The sequence below is a fragment of the Choloepus didactylus genome (assembly GCF_015220235.1).
Source record: "Choloepus didactylus isolate mChoDid1 chromosome 25 unlocalized genomic scaffold, mChoDid1.pri SUPER_25_unloc1, whole genome shotgun sequence".
Lineage (NCBI taxonomy): Eukaryota > Metazoa > Chordata > Mammalia > Pilosa > Megalonychidae > Choloepus > Choloepus didactylus.
In genome coordinates this window covers 466169-478685 of record NW_023637606.1, presented here as the reverse complement: position 1 = coordinate 478685, position 12517 = coordinate 466169, and the positions used below count along the sequence as shown (strand labels likewise).

At 66.4% G+C, this 12517-nt stretch overlaps 1 protein-coding gene and 1 long non-coding RNA gene across 2 annotated transcripts; one reads left to right on the top strand and one right to left on the bottom strand.

The window, feature by feature from the left end:
• Positions 1–2847: 2847 nt before the first annotated feature.
• WDR18 (WD repeat domain 18) lies at positions 2848–8586 on the bottom strand. Its single transcript, XM_037824213.1, has 10 exons — positions 8346–8586; positions 7713–7823; positions 5672–5805; positions 5225–5366; positions 4696–4839; positions 4517–4581; positions 4300–4424; positions 3529–3695; positions 3324–3392; positions 2848–3135 (listed from the first exon to the last, which is right to left on the bottom strand). Exons 1-10 carry the CDS (start codon positions 8553–8555, stop codon positions 3007–3009), a joined length of 1296 nt encoding a protein of 431 aa, XP_037680141.1. The 5' UTR covers positions 8556–8586; the 3' UTR covers positions 2848–3006.
• A 1509-nt stretch (positions 8587–10095) lies between these two features.
• On the top strand, positions 10096–11488 carry LOC119525452. The gene is made up of 3 exons (XR_005214963.1): positions 10096–10131; positions 10426–10517; positions 11422–11488. It is a non-coding gene; the product is annotated as an uncharacterized LOC119525452 (long non-coding RNA).
• The last annotated feature ends 1029 nt before the right edge of the window (positions 11489–12517 follow it).

The window sequence follows — 12517 nt, the reverse complement described above, 5'->3', positions numbered from 1 at the left end:
CGGCCAACCCCTCCAGGGAACTGCGGGACAGGGGGTCTCCACGGTCTTGACCGCTCAGTGCCCTGGACAGTGAGGCGCACGGCCTGGGGCGGCCCCATGGCCCGGCCCTCCTCGCTGTCGGAAGGCGCCAGCCCCTCGCTGACCTCTTGGCGCCGAGGGACCGGGAGCCCCCGAGGGCTGGACAGGGCTGTCCCGGCCACCGTGAGCCAGCACCCCGCAGGTCAGGGGCTCACAGTAGGTGCTCAGCTACGCGGGTGATGGCCAGGGAGCCCTGGGAGGTGTCGGCGCCCAGCGGGAGCCTCCCAGGCCGGTCCCACGGCCTCTGCTCGGGGGTAGTGAACGCCCCGTCCCCCCGGAGCTGCCCCAGCACGACAGGGGCCGCTGTCCGGAGAGGGGCCGGGTTAGGTGACCCCCGTGGTCCCTGCTGGCCCAACAGGTAAGATGATCCTGACACCAGCCTCTGCCGCGTGCATCGCACCTGCCCACATCTGGGCACACCTGCCACATACGAACTCCTCAAAGGCTCCTCGCAGACTTACAAGGGGGGACTATCCCCATTTTACAGACAAGGAAACTGAGTCCAGGGCAGGTGTGGCTTGTCCAAGGTGAGTGTTCCAGGCTCAGGAGGGTGTGGTGAGCCCAGCTCTGTGGTCCCTGCTGCCTGCCCAGCCAGCCGGGTGTGAGCGCCCTTCAGAAGCCACCCGTCGCGCCCGCCATGGCCCCGGAGGGGTGACGGGAAGGCTGGGACAGCCAACACGGAGCAGCCCGCGTGCCAATGCCCAGCTCGGCCCGGCTCCTCCGTGTCCCCAGGGCCTCCTGTCTGCAGCTGGAGGGGAGGGGTGGCTGTCACCCCTCACAGGTCCAAGCCTGACCCGGGAGCCTCGGGGCTCAGGCACGGAGCAGACCCCCAGGACCCCCAGGACGAGGCCCCACCGCCCCTGCCCGGGGCATGGCAGGGACCACCAGGCTGTGGTGTGGGCTGGATGCATGTGCCAGAAAACCCCAAATGCATCGACAGGGCCACCAGGTGCCCAGATTGGAAATGGGGACCTTTGGCACGGGGAACTGGGGGGGGGGGGCAGGGGGAAGACAGCACCCCCAGAAAAGGAACCTGGGAGGGGCAGCAGCCGGGGGCCTTGGTCACGCACCATTTCCACCCAGACAGGAGACCCTGCACCCATCTGGGGGCACAGACCCAGCCAAGCACATTCCTCCCTCCGGACTGACACTTAGTGATGGGGACAAGTGTGGGCAGGCAGGTGGCCCGGCTGTGGGGACAGCTCAGGGGCAGGGGGCGGCCGGGCGGGGGCTGAACCAGGGCCCCTGGCTGCAGAGGGATGAGGTCTGGGGGGCAAGAGGCAGCAAGAAGCCAGCAGAACCTTGGCCCTAGGGGTCCAAAGCCCCACCCCAGAGCCTTCTGGAACTGGGCCTGCAGCTGGAAAGGGTCCCCCAGGAGGTCCTCACTGCCACCCCTCTCTGCTGCCCCCCTGGGATCCAGGATGGCAATGACCTTGGAGACACTATTTGGTGGCACATGGCTTGGTGGGCACAGGGTCCTTCCTCTGTGTGGACACATGGGGGGTGGGCTACGAGGCAGACCCCTTAGGCTCAGAGACCCTCCCCTGGCAGGACAGGGCCGCCCCTGCGATGCCCCCACCCTGGATCCTTGGGCTGGGAAGGAGGGTGGGCACACCCCAGTGGCTGGAGCTGTCCACAGTGGCGCCCACTGCCAGGCGTCCTGGTGCAGCGGGCAGGGCTGCCAGGAGGATGGGCGCCCGGGGAGGGAAGAGGGCATCCTCGCCAAAGCCATGAGCTCAGCGCTGGCCGTGGCTCACCAGCCCACCAGGGCACCAGCTAAGTCACATGGATTTTCTGGACCATTAGGCAGGGCTGTCAGTTCAGGGCGGCCTTCTGGAAGGTTCTGCAGGCAGTCCCGAGGCCCTCCTGACCGTGACAGGGATCCTGGCCCAGAGCCTACGGCCCAGCCCTGGGGGTGGGGGCCCCTCTGCCCTGGTCCCCTGGGGGCCGGGCCCTTGGTGGTCTATGCCCCACTGTCAACAGCTCCTGCAGTGGGTGGGTGGGGGGGTCACTGTTGTCTGCAAACAGGTAACCCTCAGCTCAGGGCTCAAAACAGACCCCACTGCCACTGCCCTGGGACCTGCCTCGGGGGGCCTTGGGGTAACTGCAGTCCTCCCCACCACAAGGGAGACTGAACTGTGCAGACAAGCGAGGGGCCCTGGGCTCCGGGGCAGGGCGTGGTGGCCGGTGGGGACCCGCTGAGACCAGGAGTGGGGTCGGGGTGGGGAAGGCACGGCAGGTGTGGTCAGGGGGCCACGGGGCACCCCTCCCCTGGTTCTCCTCGGCAGCATGGGGCATGGGGCAGGGGCCAGTGCCCGTGGCCCCCGTGGCAGCTGCTCTTGTGGATGAGGCCGAGCAACGGACACTGCTGCCATTTTCCCTGAGACTCTGACACATCGGAGAGAGAAGAGAGGGGGTGCCACGGGCTCCTGTGACTTGGGAGTTGCAAGTGGGGACGTCCCTCCCCCAGTGCTGATGACACCCCCTGAATGAAGCCCCCACCCTGCAACCCTCAGTCCACTCTGGGACCGTCCACGCTCACAGAGAACTAAAATGATCTTGGGGGCAGGGGCAGCACCCTGGCAGGAGCACCCCCCAACTAGCTGTCCAGACCCCGTCCCCCCAGGGTCCCCCACCACCACCTTCACCCGGGACATGGCGGAACCTTCTCAATCGACCCCTGCCCCAGTCTGGGGTGACCCGGCCAAGCCCACCACGCGAGGACCGGGGCCGCCAGCAGGGCCGGACACACGAGGCCGGCAGAGGGGGGGCTTTTAAATCACTTTTGTAAAAACGAGCAGCACCAACAAGACACAAAAGACCCCGTGAGACGACACCCCCAAACCACCAGAGTCCAAGCCCCGGGGGTGCCAGGCCGGGCCGCGGTGCGGGCGGGGGTCGCCCGGCGCCCCCGGGGCTTCCGCGCCCTCACTTGGGCCGCGTGATGACGCGCGTGGAGAAGTCGAAGAGGTCGCGGTTGATCTTGCGCAGGTTGCGCGTCTCCTCCTCCAGCTCCGTCACGCGGATGCGCAGCTGCTCCTGGCCGCCCAGCACGTTCTGGGGGGCGAGGGGGCGCTCAGGGGCGGGAGGGGCGCCGCGGACCCCGCACCCCGCACCCCGCACAGCAGCAGGAGCCCGGCCCGGCAGGGAAGCGGGGTCCCCACTCCAGCAGGCACTCCCGGGCCCCTCCCCTGCCCCGCCCACCACGACGCCCCTCCCCCCGGCCCCGCCCCGGCCCCGCCCACCTTCTCCATGGTGCGGCACAGCACCGCGTGCAGCTGCTCCGCGCGCTCCAGGTAGGTGGGCTCCGAGCCCTGCAACAGAGGGGCCGCGTCGCCGCCTTCCCGGCCCACGCCGCCCCCCGCGAGGAGACGCCCCGGGCCACCCCCCTCCCGGGGGAACGCGGCAGGGGTCTCCGCCCACCCAGGGCGCGGCGGGGCGCGGGCGCACCTGCTGGTGGAGGCCCAGCCGCAGCGTGAGCGCCCCGCGGTGCTGCTCGTCCCCGTGCTCGGCGCCCAGCAGGTGCCTGTTGAAGGTGGGCAGCGGCAGGCTGGGCCTGAGGTCGGGGCTGAGCATGGCCAGGGGCGCCAGCATGATGACGGCGTTGGTGACGGGGCCTGGGGGAGGGGGCGCGTCAGCCCGCAGCCTGTCCCCTCGGTCGCCCGTCCCGGCTCAGAGGCTTGGCACCCGCTGTTCCCCTTCCCAGGTGCTTTTCCCGGTGGCTCGGGCCCCAGGGAGTCCCTGAGTGAGCAAATGCAGGGTGGGGCCGCTGCACTGAGGGGGTGCTCCCTGCTCTGGGGCCCTGGGAAGGCGGCTGCGAGGGGCCAGGCCTGACGGAGGAGGGCACAGCCCTGACTCAGTGGTGCAGTTTCTGCTGCCACAAGAGCAATCAGTGCTGACGGCCCCGTCTTGTCTAAGGAGCTGGACTGTGGCCTGGGGACACCCTGCACCCTGAGAGGTGGGTGAGCAAGGGAGTAGGAGACGGACGGCCACCGACTCCGCCCCAGGGCTGGGCAAACGGGGCCTCCACTCAGCCGATCTCGGGGTCACCCACCCCCAGCTCTCCCCTCCCCGTGTGAGACCCCAGGCTCCCCCTGGTACGGGGAAGGGCAGTGGAGCAGCTCCCCCCATCGTACCGACCCCCCTTCTTGGACCCTGCAGGGGAGCCGGTGCCGGGCCGGAGACGTGGGACGGGACGGCCAAGGGTCCCCCAGGCCCCACCTTTGAGGGGCACAGTCCGCACACACTGCCGGCTCTGGACGTCCCACAGACGCACGGTCTCGTCATGGGAGCCCGACAGGAGCAGGCTGCCATCGGTGGACACGGACAGACAGGTCACCTGGTTCCTGAGGACAGACGGGCAGCGTCGGGGCCAAGGACGGACAGACAAGCGGCCGACACCCCTGGGGCCAGGGCGGGCAGGCCGGGGGGCCCTCACCTGTGCCCTCTGAACACCTTCCCGCTCTCCTGCTCCGGCTGGAAGGTCTTCTCGCGCTGCCCGGGCTGCGGAGGCCGAGACGCCCAGTGAGTGGCGGGGACAGCGGTGCCCTCAGCTCCGGGGTCGCCACGGGGGCCGCCCACTCCCCAGAACTGCATGGGGGGAGCTGGGCCACTCACCCAGGAGCAGAGATCGACCTGGAAGATGGAGCCGTCGCTGCCGCCACAGAAGATGTGGTGCTCGGCCAGGTCCATGGTCACGGCCACGATCCCCACGTCAAACAGCACCGAGAGCAGCAGCTCACCCGAGGAGACCTCCCAGAGCTGGGGGCGGCCCCGGGATCGTCAGGGTGGGGAGAGGACAGGGCCGGGGGGTGCTGGACCAAACTGGGGGTCCTCAGCAGGGCTGCTGCCCCGGTGGACCATCCCCAAAATGGAGGCTCTGTGCCCGTGCCCTGCGGCCCCCGCCACCAGCCCGGGTGTTGGGGTGCAGGGGGCTGGGAGAGTCTCTGGGCCGACTTAGGTGAGCCGCGTGCCGTCCTCTGGAAGAAGCTCAGAAGCCCCAGGATTAGGCAGCGTCTGGATCCCCGACAGCCGAGGGAGCGGGTGACTCATGGGTGGCTGCCAAGAAGCCGCTGGGCCCAGCGCCCAGACTGCGCGGAGTGGGAGGGTGGACTTGGCCGACGGCCGCGGGGTGCAGGGAGCCTACCTTCACCGTCTGGTCCAGCGAGGCCGTGGCCACCCGGGCCAGGGCCCCGCCAAAGCCGCAGTGCAGGTCTGTGACAGGCAGCGTGTGGTGGGACCAGACGTGCCGGGGGGCGGCGATCCTGGAGGGGTCCCCCTGCAGCACACTGGGGAGTGGCAGGGACAGGCAGCACTCGGGGAGGGGCCCACGCCTCGCTGACCCTCCTGTGTCCCTGCTGCCCACGGGAGCCGGGCCCCTTCCCCACACACCGCTGCGGGTGGTTCCCGCGGCCCCCAAATGTGGATCAGTCTGCGATGGCCGGGCCCCTCCTGCCAGCCCCCCGTCCTCTTCACTCCAGCCACCCCGGCTCCTCGGACGCCGTCCCCCTCCAGCCACAGCTCGGGGGGCCCCTGCTGCTGAGCGACAGCTCCACAGCCCACTGCCCCCCAGAGCGGGGGGTCAGGGCGGTACCTGCAGAGCCCCCACACCAGCACCAGGCAGTCCTTGCCCCCCGAGAGGAAGTGGCTGCTGTCCCCCGTGAACTGCAGGCACGAGACATCCTGGTAATGGCGGCTCAGGATGACTAGGAGGTTCCCCGTGGAGACCTGGTGACGGGCGAGAGGAGCTGGGCCTGCAGAGGGCACAGGGCGGCAGCTGCCGGGGCCACCCCCCCGCCATGCCACCAGGGAGCAGCACGGGACCCCTGCCCGAGTGCCCAGCCCACGCCCACATTCCTTGGCCACCCAGGGAAGGACATGCACCTCATCCTCCCGCCCTCCATGACACAGGGCTTGTGACAGCCACGGGGAGGGCCCAGGGCTTTCAGTCAAGGAGAGAGGAACGAGTCACTGAAGGGTCCCCTAAGGGCCTCAGGTCAGCCCCCTCACGATTTCACCCCAGTGGAAGCTTTTCCCATCCAGAGACTCTGACAGCGCAGGGGGAGCTGCGGGAGTGCCCCAAGACTGAGGGAACTTGTGCCACAAACTCTTGGGGAGCAGGAGACCAATCAGTACAAAGGAGGGGGGACCCAGTGGGGTGAGGAGCAAGACCTTCTCACAACACCCGAGAAGGGCTGTGGCATGGGTGGGGGGCCTCCTGTGCCCCCCTCTGGATTCAGCCTCTCCCCTGGGAAACGGGGGTAATGGGGGTGTGGTGTGTGACTTCTCACCTAATGCCTGATGACAGCTACCTGCGTGCAGGAGCTGGGGGCTGACCCCTCAGGCGCCTGCTCCCCACACCCTCCTTTAACCAGGAAGAGACGGGAATTCAAAAGTAGGAGAAACGTGGTCAGCTGCAGGGACGCCCCCTTGTGGCCAGGGCCGAGGCCGCCTAGAAGCACCCCAAGCGGGCGGCACCGGCCGCACCAGCACCCAGCCCCTCAGGGTTCACTCTCAATCCCCCTAACTCAGGGTCACCCCTCATCCCCAAACACCCCCATCTCGGGAGGGCCCAGCCCCCTGAATCTATGCACCCAGCTGCACCAGGTTGGCAGCAAAGGGCAAGGACGTCCACCCTAGTAGGTAGCCTGGGAGGGGCCCCCCTGCCTCGGTCTCCCTCTCTGCCCGAGAGACCACACCCTAGTTCCAAAATCCCGACTGCTTGGGAAGCCTCAAAACGAACGCCCTTGTATCTCCGTGGCCCTTCAGAAAACTCTCCTGCTGGAGCAGCTAAGGTTCTCCGCAACCCTCTGGGCGTGCAAGGACGTTTTGTGGGTGAGGACCGGGTTGGGATGGGCAGAAACGGGGTTCCCGCTGTGCCTTCTGCCCCGGATCCCGCACTGGCCGCACAGCTCCACGTGGGGGCCCCGCCCAGGGGCCAACAAGCGGCAGCTGGCTTCCGGGAACGCGGCGGGAGGGGCGTGGTCGCGCCAGCTCATCTGCATAACCACGCCCACGCAGCGGCGCACGGCCCACCCGCACCACACCCGTTATCTACATAACCGGCCCCCCCCCCGCTGACCGCACCCATATATCTACATAACCAAGCCCCACTCATCTGTCTGGCCACTCCCTCTTATCTACATAACCACACCCACTCCACACGACAGCCGCACACCTATATAGCCACACCCACTCATCTGCCTGGCCACCCCCACGCTCATCAACATAGCCACACCTGCTCATCTACATAACCACACCCACTCGGTCACACGCTGCCCACAACAAACTTCAGCCTTGCAACAGAGCTGGCCAGGTCTGCAACCGGGAAATTCAGAAACGGTCTACAGAGCCCTGGGCTGGGGGCGCGGGGGGCGTGAGGGGAGCTGGGGGAGGGGGCCCTGCCCTCCAGAGGTAGCTTTCTGTTCCTGTCACTTTAGGCTTGTGACCCCCAAGTGCGCCCACCACGGTCCCTGCGCGGGAGCGGCGCGTGGCCAAGCCGAGGTCACCCGAGCAGCAGCCCGCCCACCGCCTGGGCAGGGGCAGGCCTGGGGGCTCGGCCTGGCGGTGGCGTCCTGGTGCCCCTGCGGGGGACACTCCGGCGGTCCCCGTGTCGCGGGTGAGCAGCCACTCACCTCCCACAGGTAGAGGCTCTCCGAAATCCCCGCCAGGACGTACAGGCCGTTGGGCGCCGCGGTCAGACAGGTGACGGGCCCGGGGCACATGATCTTCTGCTGCAGCTGGTCCTGCAGGACACGGCGGCCCGGTGAGCGCCGGGCGGGAGGGGGTCCCCTAGGCCGGGGGCGGCGGGGTCGAGGGGACGCCGCCTAAGGAGGGGCCCTGGGGCAGGAGCCGGGACAGGGAGGGCCTGAGCCAATCCGGGGTCGGGGAAGGGGGCTCGGAAAGAGGAGCCCCATCTTGGGGTGGCTGAGAGAGGAGAAGCCCTGATGGTCAAGGGGTCTCCTTTTTGGGGAGAAAAACTTCCATGCATAAGACTCCTGCGCTACCCCTTTTGGGGGGGGGGGGCGCTCAGCGCCGCGCGTGCGCACAGGCGCCCCAACTGGTCTCACCGGCACCAAGGGGCACTCTTCCCACCACAAAAAGCCCCCAGACCCGCGCATGCGCACAACTCCCCCAACGAGATTTCCCGCGTCCCCATCCCCGCCCCGCCTCAGGGCTCTAGCAGCCCCTTCCGACCCGAACCTTCCCCAGTCTCGGGCGCGCGCAGCCCCCAACGGAGCCTGGTCCCGTGCGCGCGCCGCCCGCACCTTCCGCTGCAGCTCCCAGGCGCTGATGTAGTTCTTGCCCAGCTGCGCCGCCAGCAGGTACTCGCCGTTCAGCAGCGCCAGGCCGTGAGGTCCGGCCTGGCCGCCGCGGTACGTGAGCAGGTTGGCGCCCGAGTGCAGCTCCCAGACGATGCAACTCCAGAGCTGCCCGGCCGAGTCCGTACACACCGCCACCTCCATGGGCGCCGCCATCTTCCCAGCTCCGCGGCCCCGGAAGTGCGTCATGACCAGCGAGACGCTGGCGTCGTCGCCGCACGGGCTAGAGAGGACTGTGGACGCGCGCATGCTCACACTCCGCGGGGCGGGGTCTGGCTTGCGAAATGGCCTTCTCTCCCCGCTGCTTCCGGGAGAGTCGGGGGGCGCGCGGGACGGGGCGACCTCCTCCAAGAAGACGGATGGAGAGCGAGGCCCGCATCTCCCTGGCGACGTGTCGCGGTCTCTGGGATCCTCTTATGTATTGTTTTTCGTTTGCAAATAATAAAGCTCGCACTCCCGCCCCCGACCGCCTCCTCGGGGACCCTCCTCCCGGGGCCGCGGGGTCCACGTCTCATTTCAGCGGCGCGGGGAGGGGGTGCCGGGTCCGGGGACCAGGAGCGGGGGTCCCCCGAGCCGGGAAGTGGGGGCGAAGGCCCTGGGGCGGGCCCGTGGGAAGGGGGACCGGGCTGGAGATTTTCCCGGGGGCAGGGAGCAAAAGGAGGCTCACCCGACCCCCAGGCGCTGCCCAGTGGGGAAACTGAGGCGGGGGCTGGAACCAGAGGTTCCCGTCTTCCATCCCTGGGAACGGCTGATCGCCCTTCCTGGGTTCCTTGAATGGTATTTTTAGGGCGTGAATAGGAAAAATAAAGTATCTCGAATGCTGATTTATGCTTTTCAAGCCGTTTCCCAAAACCCGAATCTTTCCTCGGATCCGGAAGGACCCCCAGCCCCCCCGCCGGCTGCCCCGGGGACCGGCCCGGCCAGGCTGCTGTGTAAGGTCAGAGGTCACCCCGCCCCCAGCGCGGTTCCGGAATGAGGACAGACGAGTTGTGTCAGGGGCCGGACAAAAGCCACACTCCGGGGACGTGGCTGGACCACCCAGCGCCGAGCCTCCCCGGGGCCAGCTGGGCGCCTGCGTCCGTGCAGGGGGGTAGGGGATGGGTGGGAGCCGGAGCGGGGAAACTGAGGCACGGGGCCCCGCGCGACCCCACTGGGTTCCCTGGGCATTTATTGAGCACCTCCTGTTTGCCGGGCACAAGCCCCATTTGCCGCCTCCAGCCCCATCTCAGCCCCGGGGGACGTGCAGACGGTCCCGGGCAGCCCCCCTTCTCTGCGGGAAGGAAGGCGGTGACACGAGGGAGAGGCCCCTTCCGGCCCTCTGTGGCCCGCGCTCCCTAACTGGGTGCGGGGTTGCGTTTCTCCTCCTGGGAGCCCCCGTGGTCCCCGGGGCAGGGGAGGCGGAGGGACTGCCATCTGGGGGGACCCCGGGCCCCTCTCCGGCCCCCTCAGCTGGGGAGTGAGATGTGGCACCGGGCAGCCCAGGCTGCGGGGAAGGGGATTTTCATCCACTCTGTCCTCTCCCCGGTGGCGGGCGCCCGGGAGGTCCAGATGGGGTGCTCTGTGCTCTTGAACGTCTTTCTGGCTCCCAGACCCCTTCCAGGCAGGCAGTGAGGTGCAGCCCCCGCTTTTCTGGCATGAGAGGACAGGGGCCCTGTTTTCCCCTTTTCCAAGCAGGGATGAAACGGCCCAGATGACGGTGCAGGAGCCGCTGGTCATGGCAGGAAGGCACCGAGTGGGTTTTCCCTCACCCCTGACACAGCCTTTGGGGTGACCCAGTTGGGGCTAGTGAAGGCCAGAGGTGGCTGGGAGCTGGGGGCGGGGGTCTGGGGACATGGGATCTGGGGGGTGGGGGAGGCTGGGGGGCACGGGAGCTGGGGGGCAGGGGATCTGGGGGCCGGGGGAGCTGGGGGGCTGGGGGGTGGGCACATGGGATCTGGGGGGTAGGGGGGCAGGGGGTGGGGGAGCTGGGGGCTGGGCCTGTCCCCGTCTGGCCACACTGACCGAGTCTGTCACGACCCATGCCCAGGTTCTGGGTGGGACACGAGGTGAAGGACACCCCTGAGGCTCTTGCAGCCAGAATCCTGGGTCCTGCTCCCCAGTTGGGGTCTGGAGAACGCGGTAAATCCCATTTAGTCTTCTGGACCAGGGGTTGGAAACTGCCCATCTGAGTGCAAATCCAGCCCTGAGCCTTGTCGCTTCAGGGTTGAATGGAGCCCCCCAAAAAGCTCAGTTCAAATCCTAGCCCGGTTCCAGGAATGTGATGTGTTTGGGGACAGGTCTTTGAGGACGGGACTAGTTACGAGGAGACCAAAGGGGAGAGCGGGACGGGGCCCGGCGGAGGGGAGGAGGCCGAGTGCCACCGAGGCAGGGGCCGGGTGGGTGCGTCCCAACTTCAGCGGCCGCAGGGCCCTGCCCGCTCTGTGCGTTTGGACGTCTGGTCAACTGGGGGACAACATATGTCTGTTTTAAGCCACCCCGTTTGTGGCAGCCGCAGGGAACGAGGACAGGGCCACAGAGTGTCAAAACGCAAAACGTGAACATGTCAGCAACCTTAGGAAAGAGAAGTTGGGGCCGTCCCTGACAAGGGAGTGAGGGTCCAGGGTGAGCTCCAGGCCCCTTCCCCACCCCAGGACTCCCCTGACCCAGCAGGCCAGATCCGGGGAGCCCTCGTCCCCGGGACACTCCGAGCATCCTTGTCTTTGGGTTACACAGGTGATGAGCTGCCCGTCAGCAGGGGTAGCCAAGGGGAGGCTCGGAGGAGCAGGTGCACGCACTGTGTGCAAACCCGTTGGAGGGCTGTTGAGGGACGATTCTAGCTGGGCTGCCCTGGAGGGTGGGGGAAAATGAGGGGAGGGGGAGCTACACGTGCATCGCCCCCAGAGTAAGCCCCCAATCTCCAGCAACAGGTTCTCCCGGCCAGGGGCGGAGGGAAGGGCCACCCAGGCACGAGACTGGCCTGGGAGGGACCCGCACCGAGGTAGGGGTCTGTGGCATCACCCAGCTACCTCCCTGTCACCCCCAGAATCTTAAAGCCAGTGCCAGAGTATGATCCTGAACCCCGAGCCCCCCACTTCTCACCCGGGGCCAGCAGCATCTCCCACCTCTTCATGACAACCGAGAACGTCTCCCGATGTCCCCAAGTGTCCCCGGGCCACCGAGCCGCCCGTCCACTCCCCCCACCGCAGCCCGACGCCAAGAAAACCACACGGGCAATGCGTGTTCTGTTAAAAGTCAGAAGTGTTTTGTCTTGTTTTAATATCTCATCAACTTTACAGGGTTACAATTGTCTTAAATATTTCTGAAGTTTAAATACAATCTGCATAATAATGTTATAAAATGTAAACTTTCAGTGTTCTTTTAAATTTCAAAATCACACCTTTTTTTTTTTTTCTTCTCTTTTTTGGTCTTTTTGTCTTTTTTTTTCCCCCTTTTAATACCTGAATGTTCTGCAAAAACTGAAATTGTCACGGGCCGCCCCAGGTGGCCAGGGCGTGACAACTGCACCCAGACAGAGGTAGAGTGTGGTTTTGCCTTTTTTTTTTTAAGTTTTCTTTTTTTGTTTCCTTTTACCTGAGCTCAGGCGTCTCCACGCCTTCTAACAAACCCCAGAGAAACTGAAATTTCACATGTTAACAAGGAAAGACTGAATGTCATATGTTTACCAAGAGGAAAAACAAAAAACGCAAAAGCAAAATTAGGAAGAAGGGGGTAAAAAAAAAGGAACAAAGTGGGCAGAAAATGATAAAAGCGAAAAAGTGACTGTACAAACACAGCTATGAATCGCAGCCTGGCTGCCCTGACAGCTGGGAAGTCCTGCGGCTGGTTTAAGGGTCACAAGGAAGATTCTAGAAGCAGCCCTTCCACAAGGAAGATTCTAGAAGCAGCCCTTCCACAAACATCTCCAGAGAAGGGGGCGCCCCCACGATGCCCTTGCGACCCTGAGTCTGGGGGTCCCCACCATGCCGTCCCCTCGCCGTGCCGCCAGGTCCTGCAGATTCCGGCAAGTTCCGGACCGAGAATCCTTGGGACAGAGACCCCGGTTTGCATAGGGGGTGCTGAGGTGCACCCCAGAAAGTGCCCCTGACCTTACATCCTGACAGGCGCGCCCGGGAGGTGGG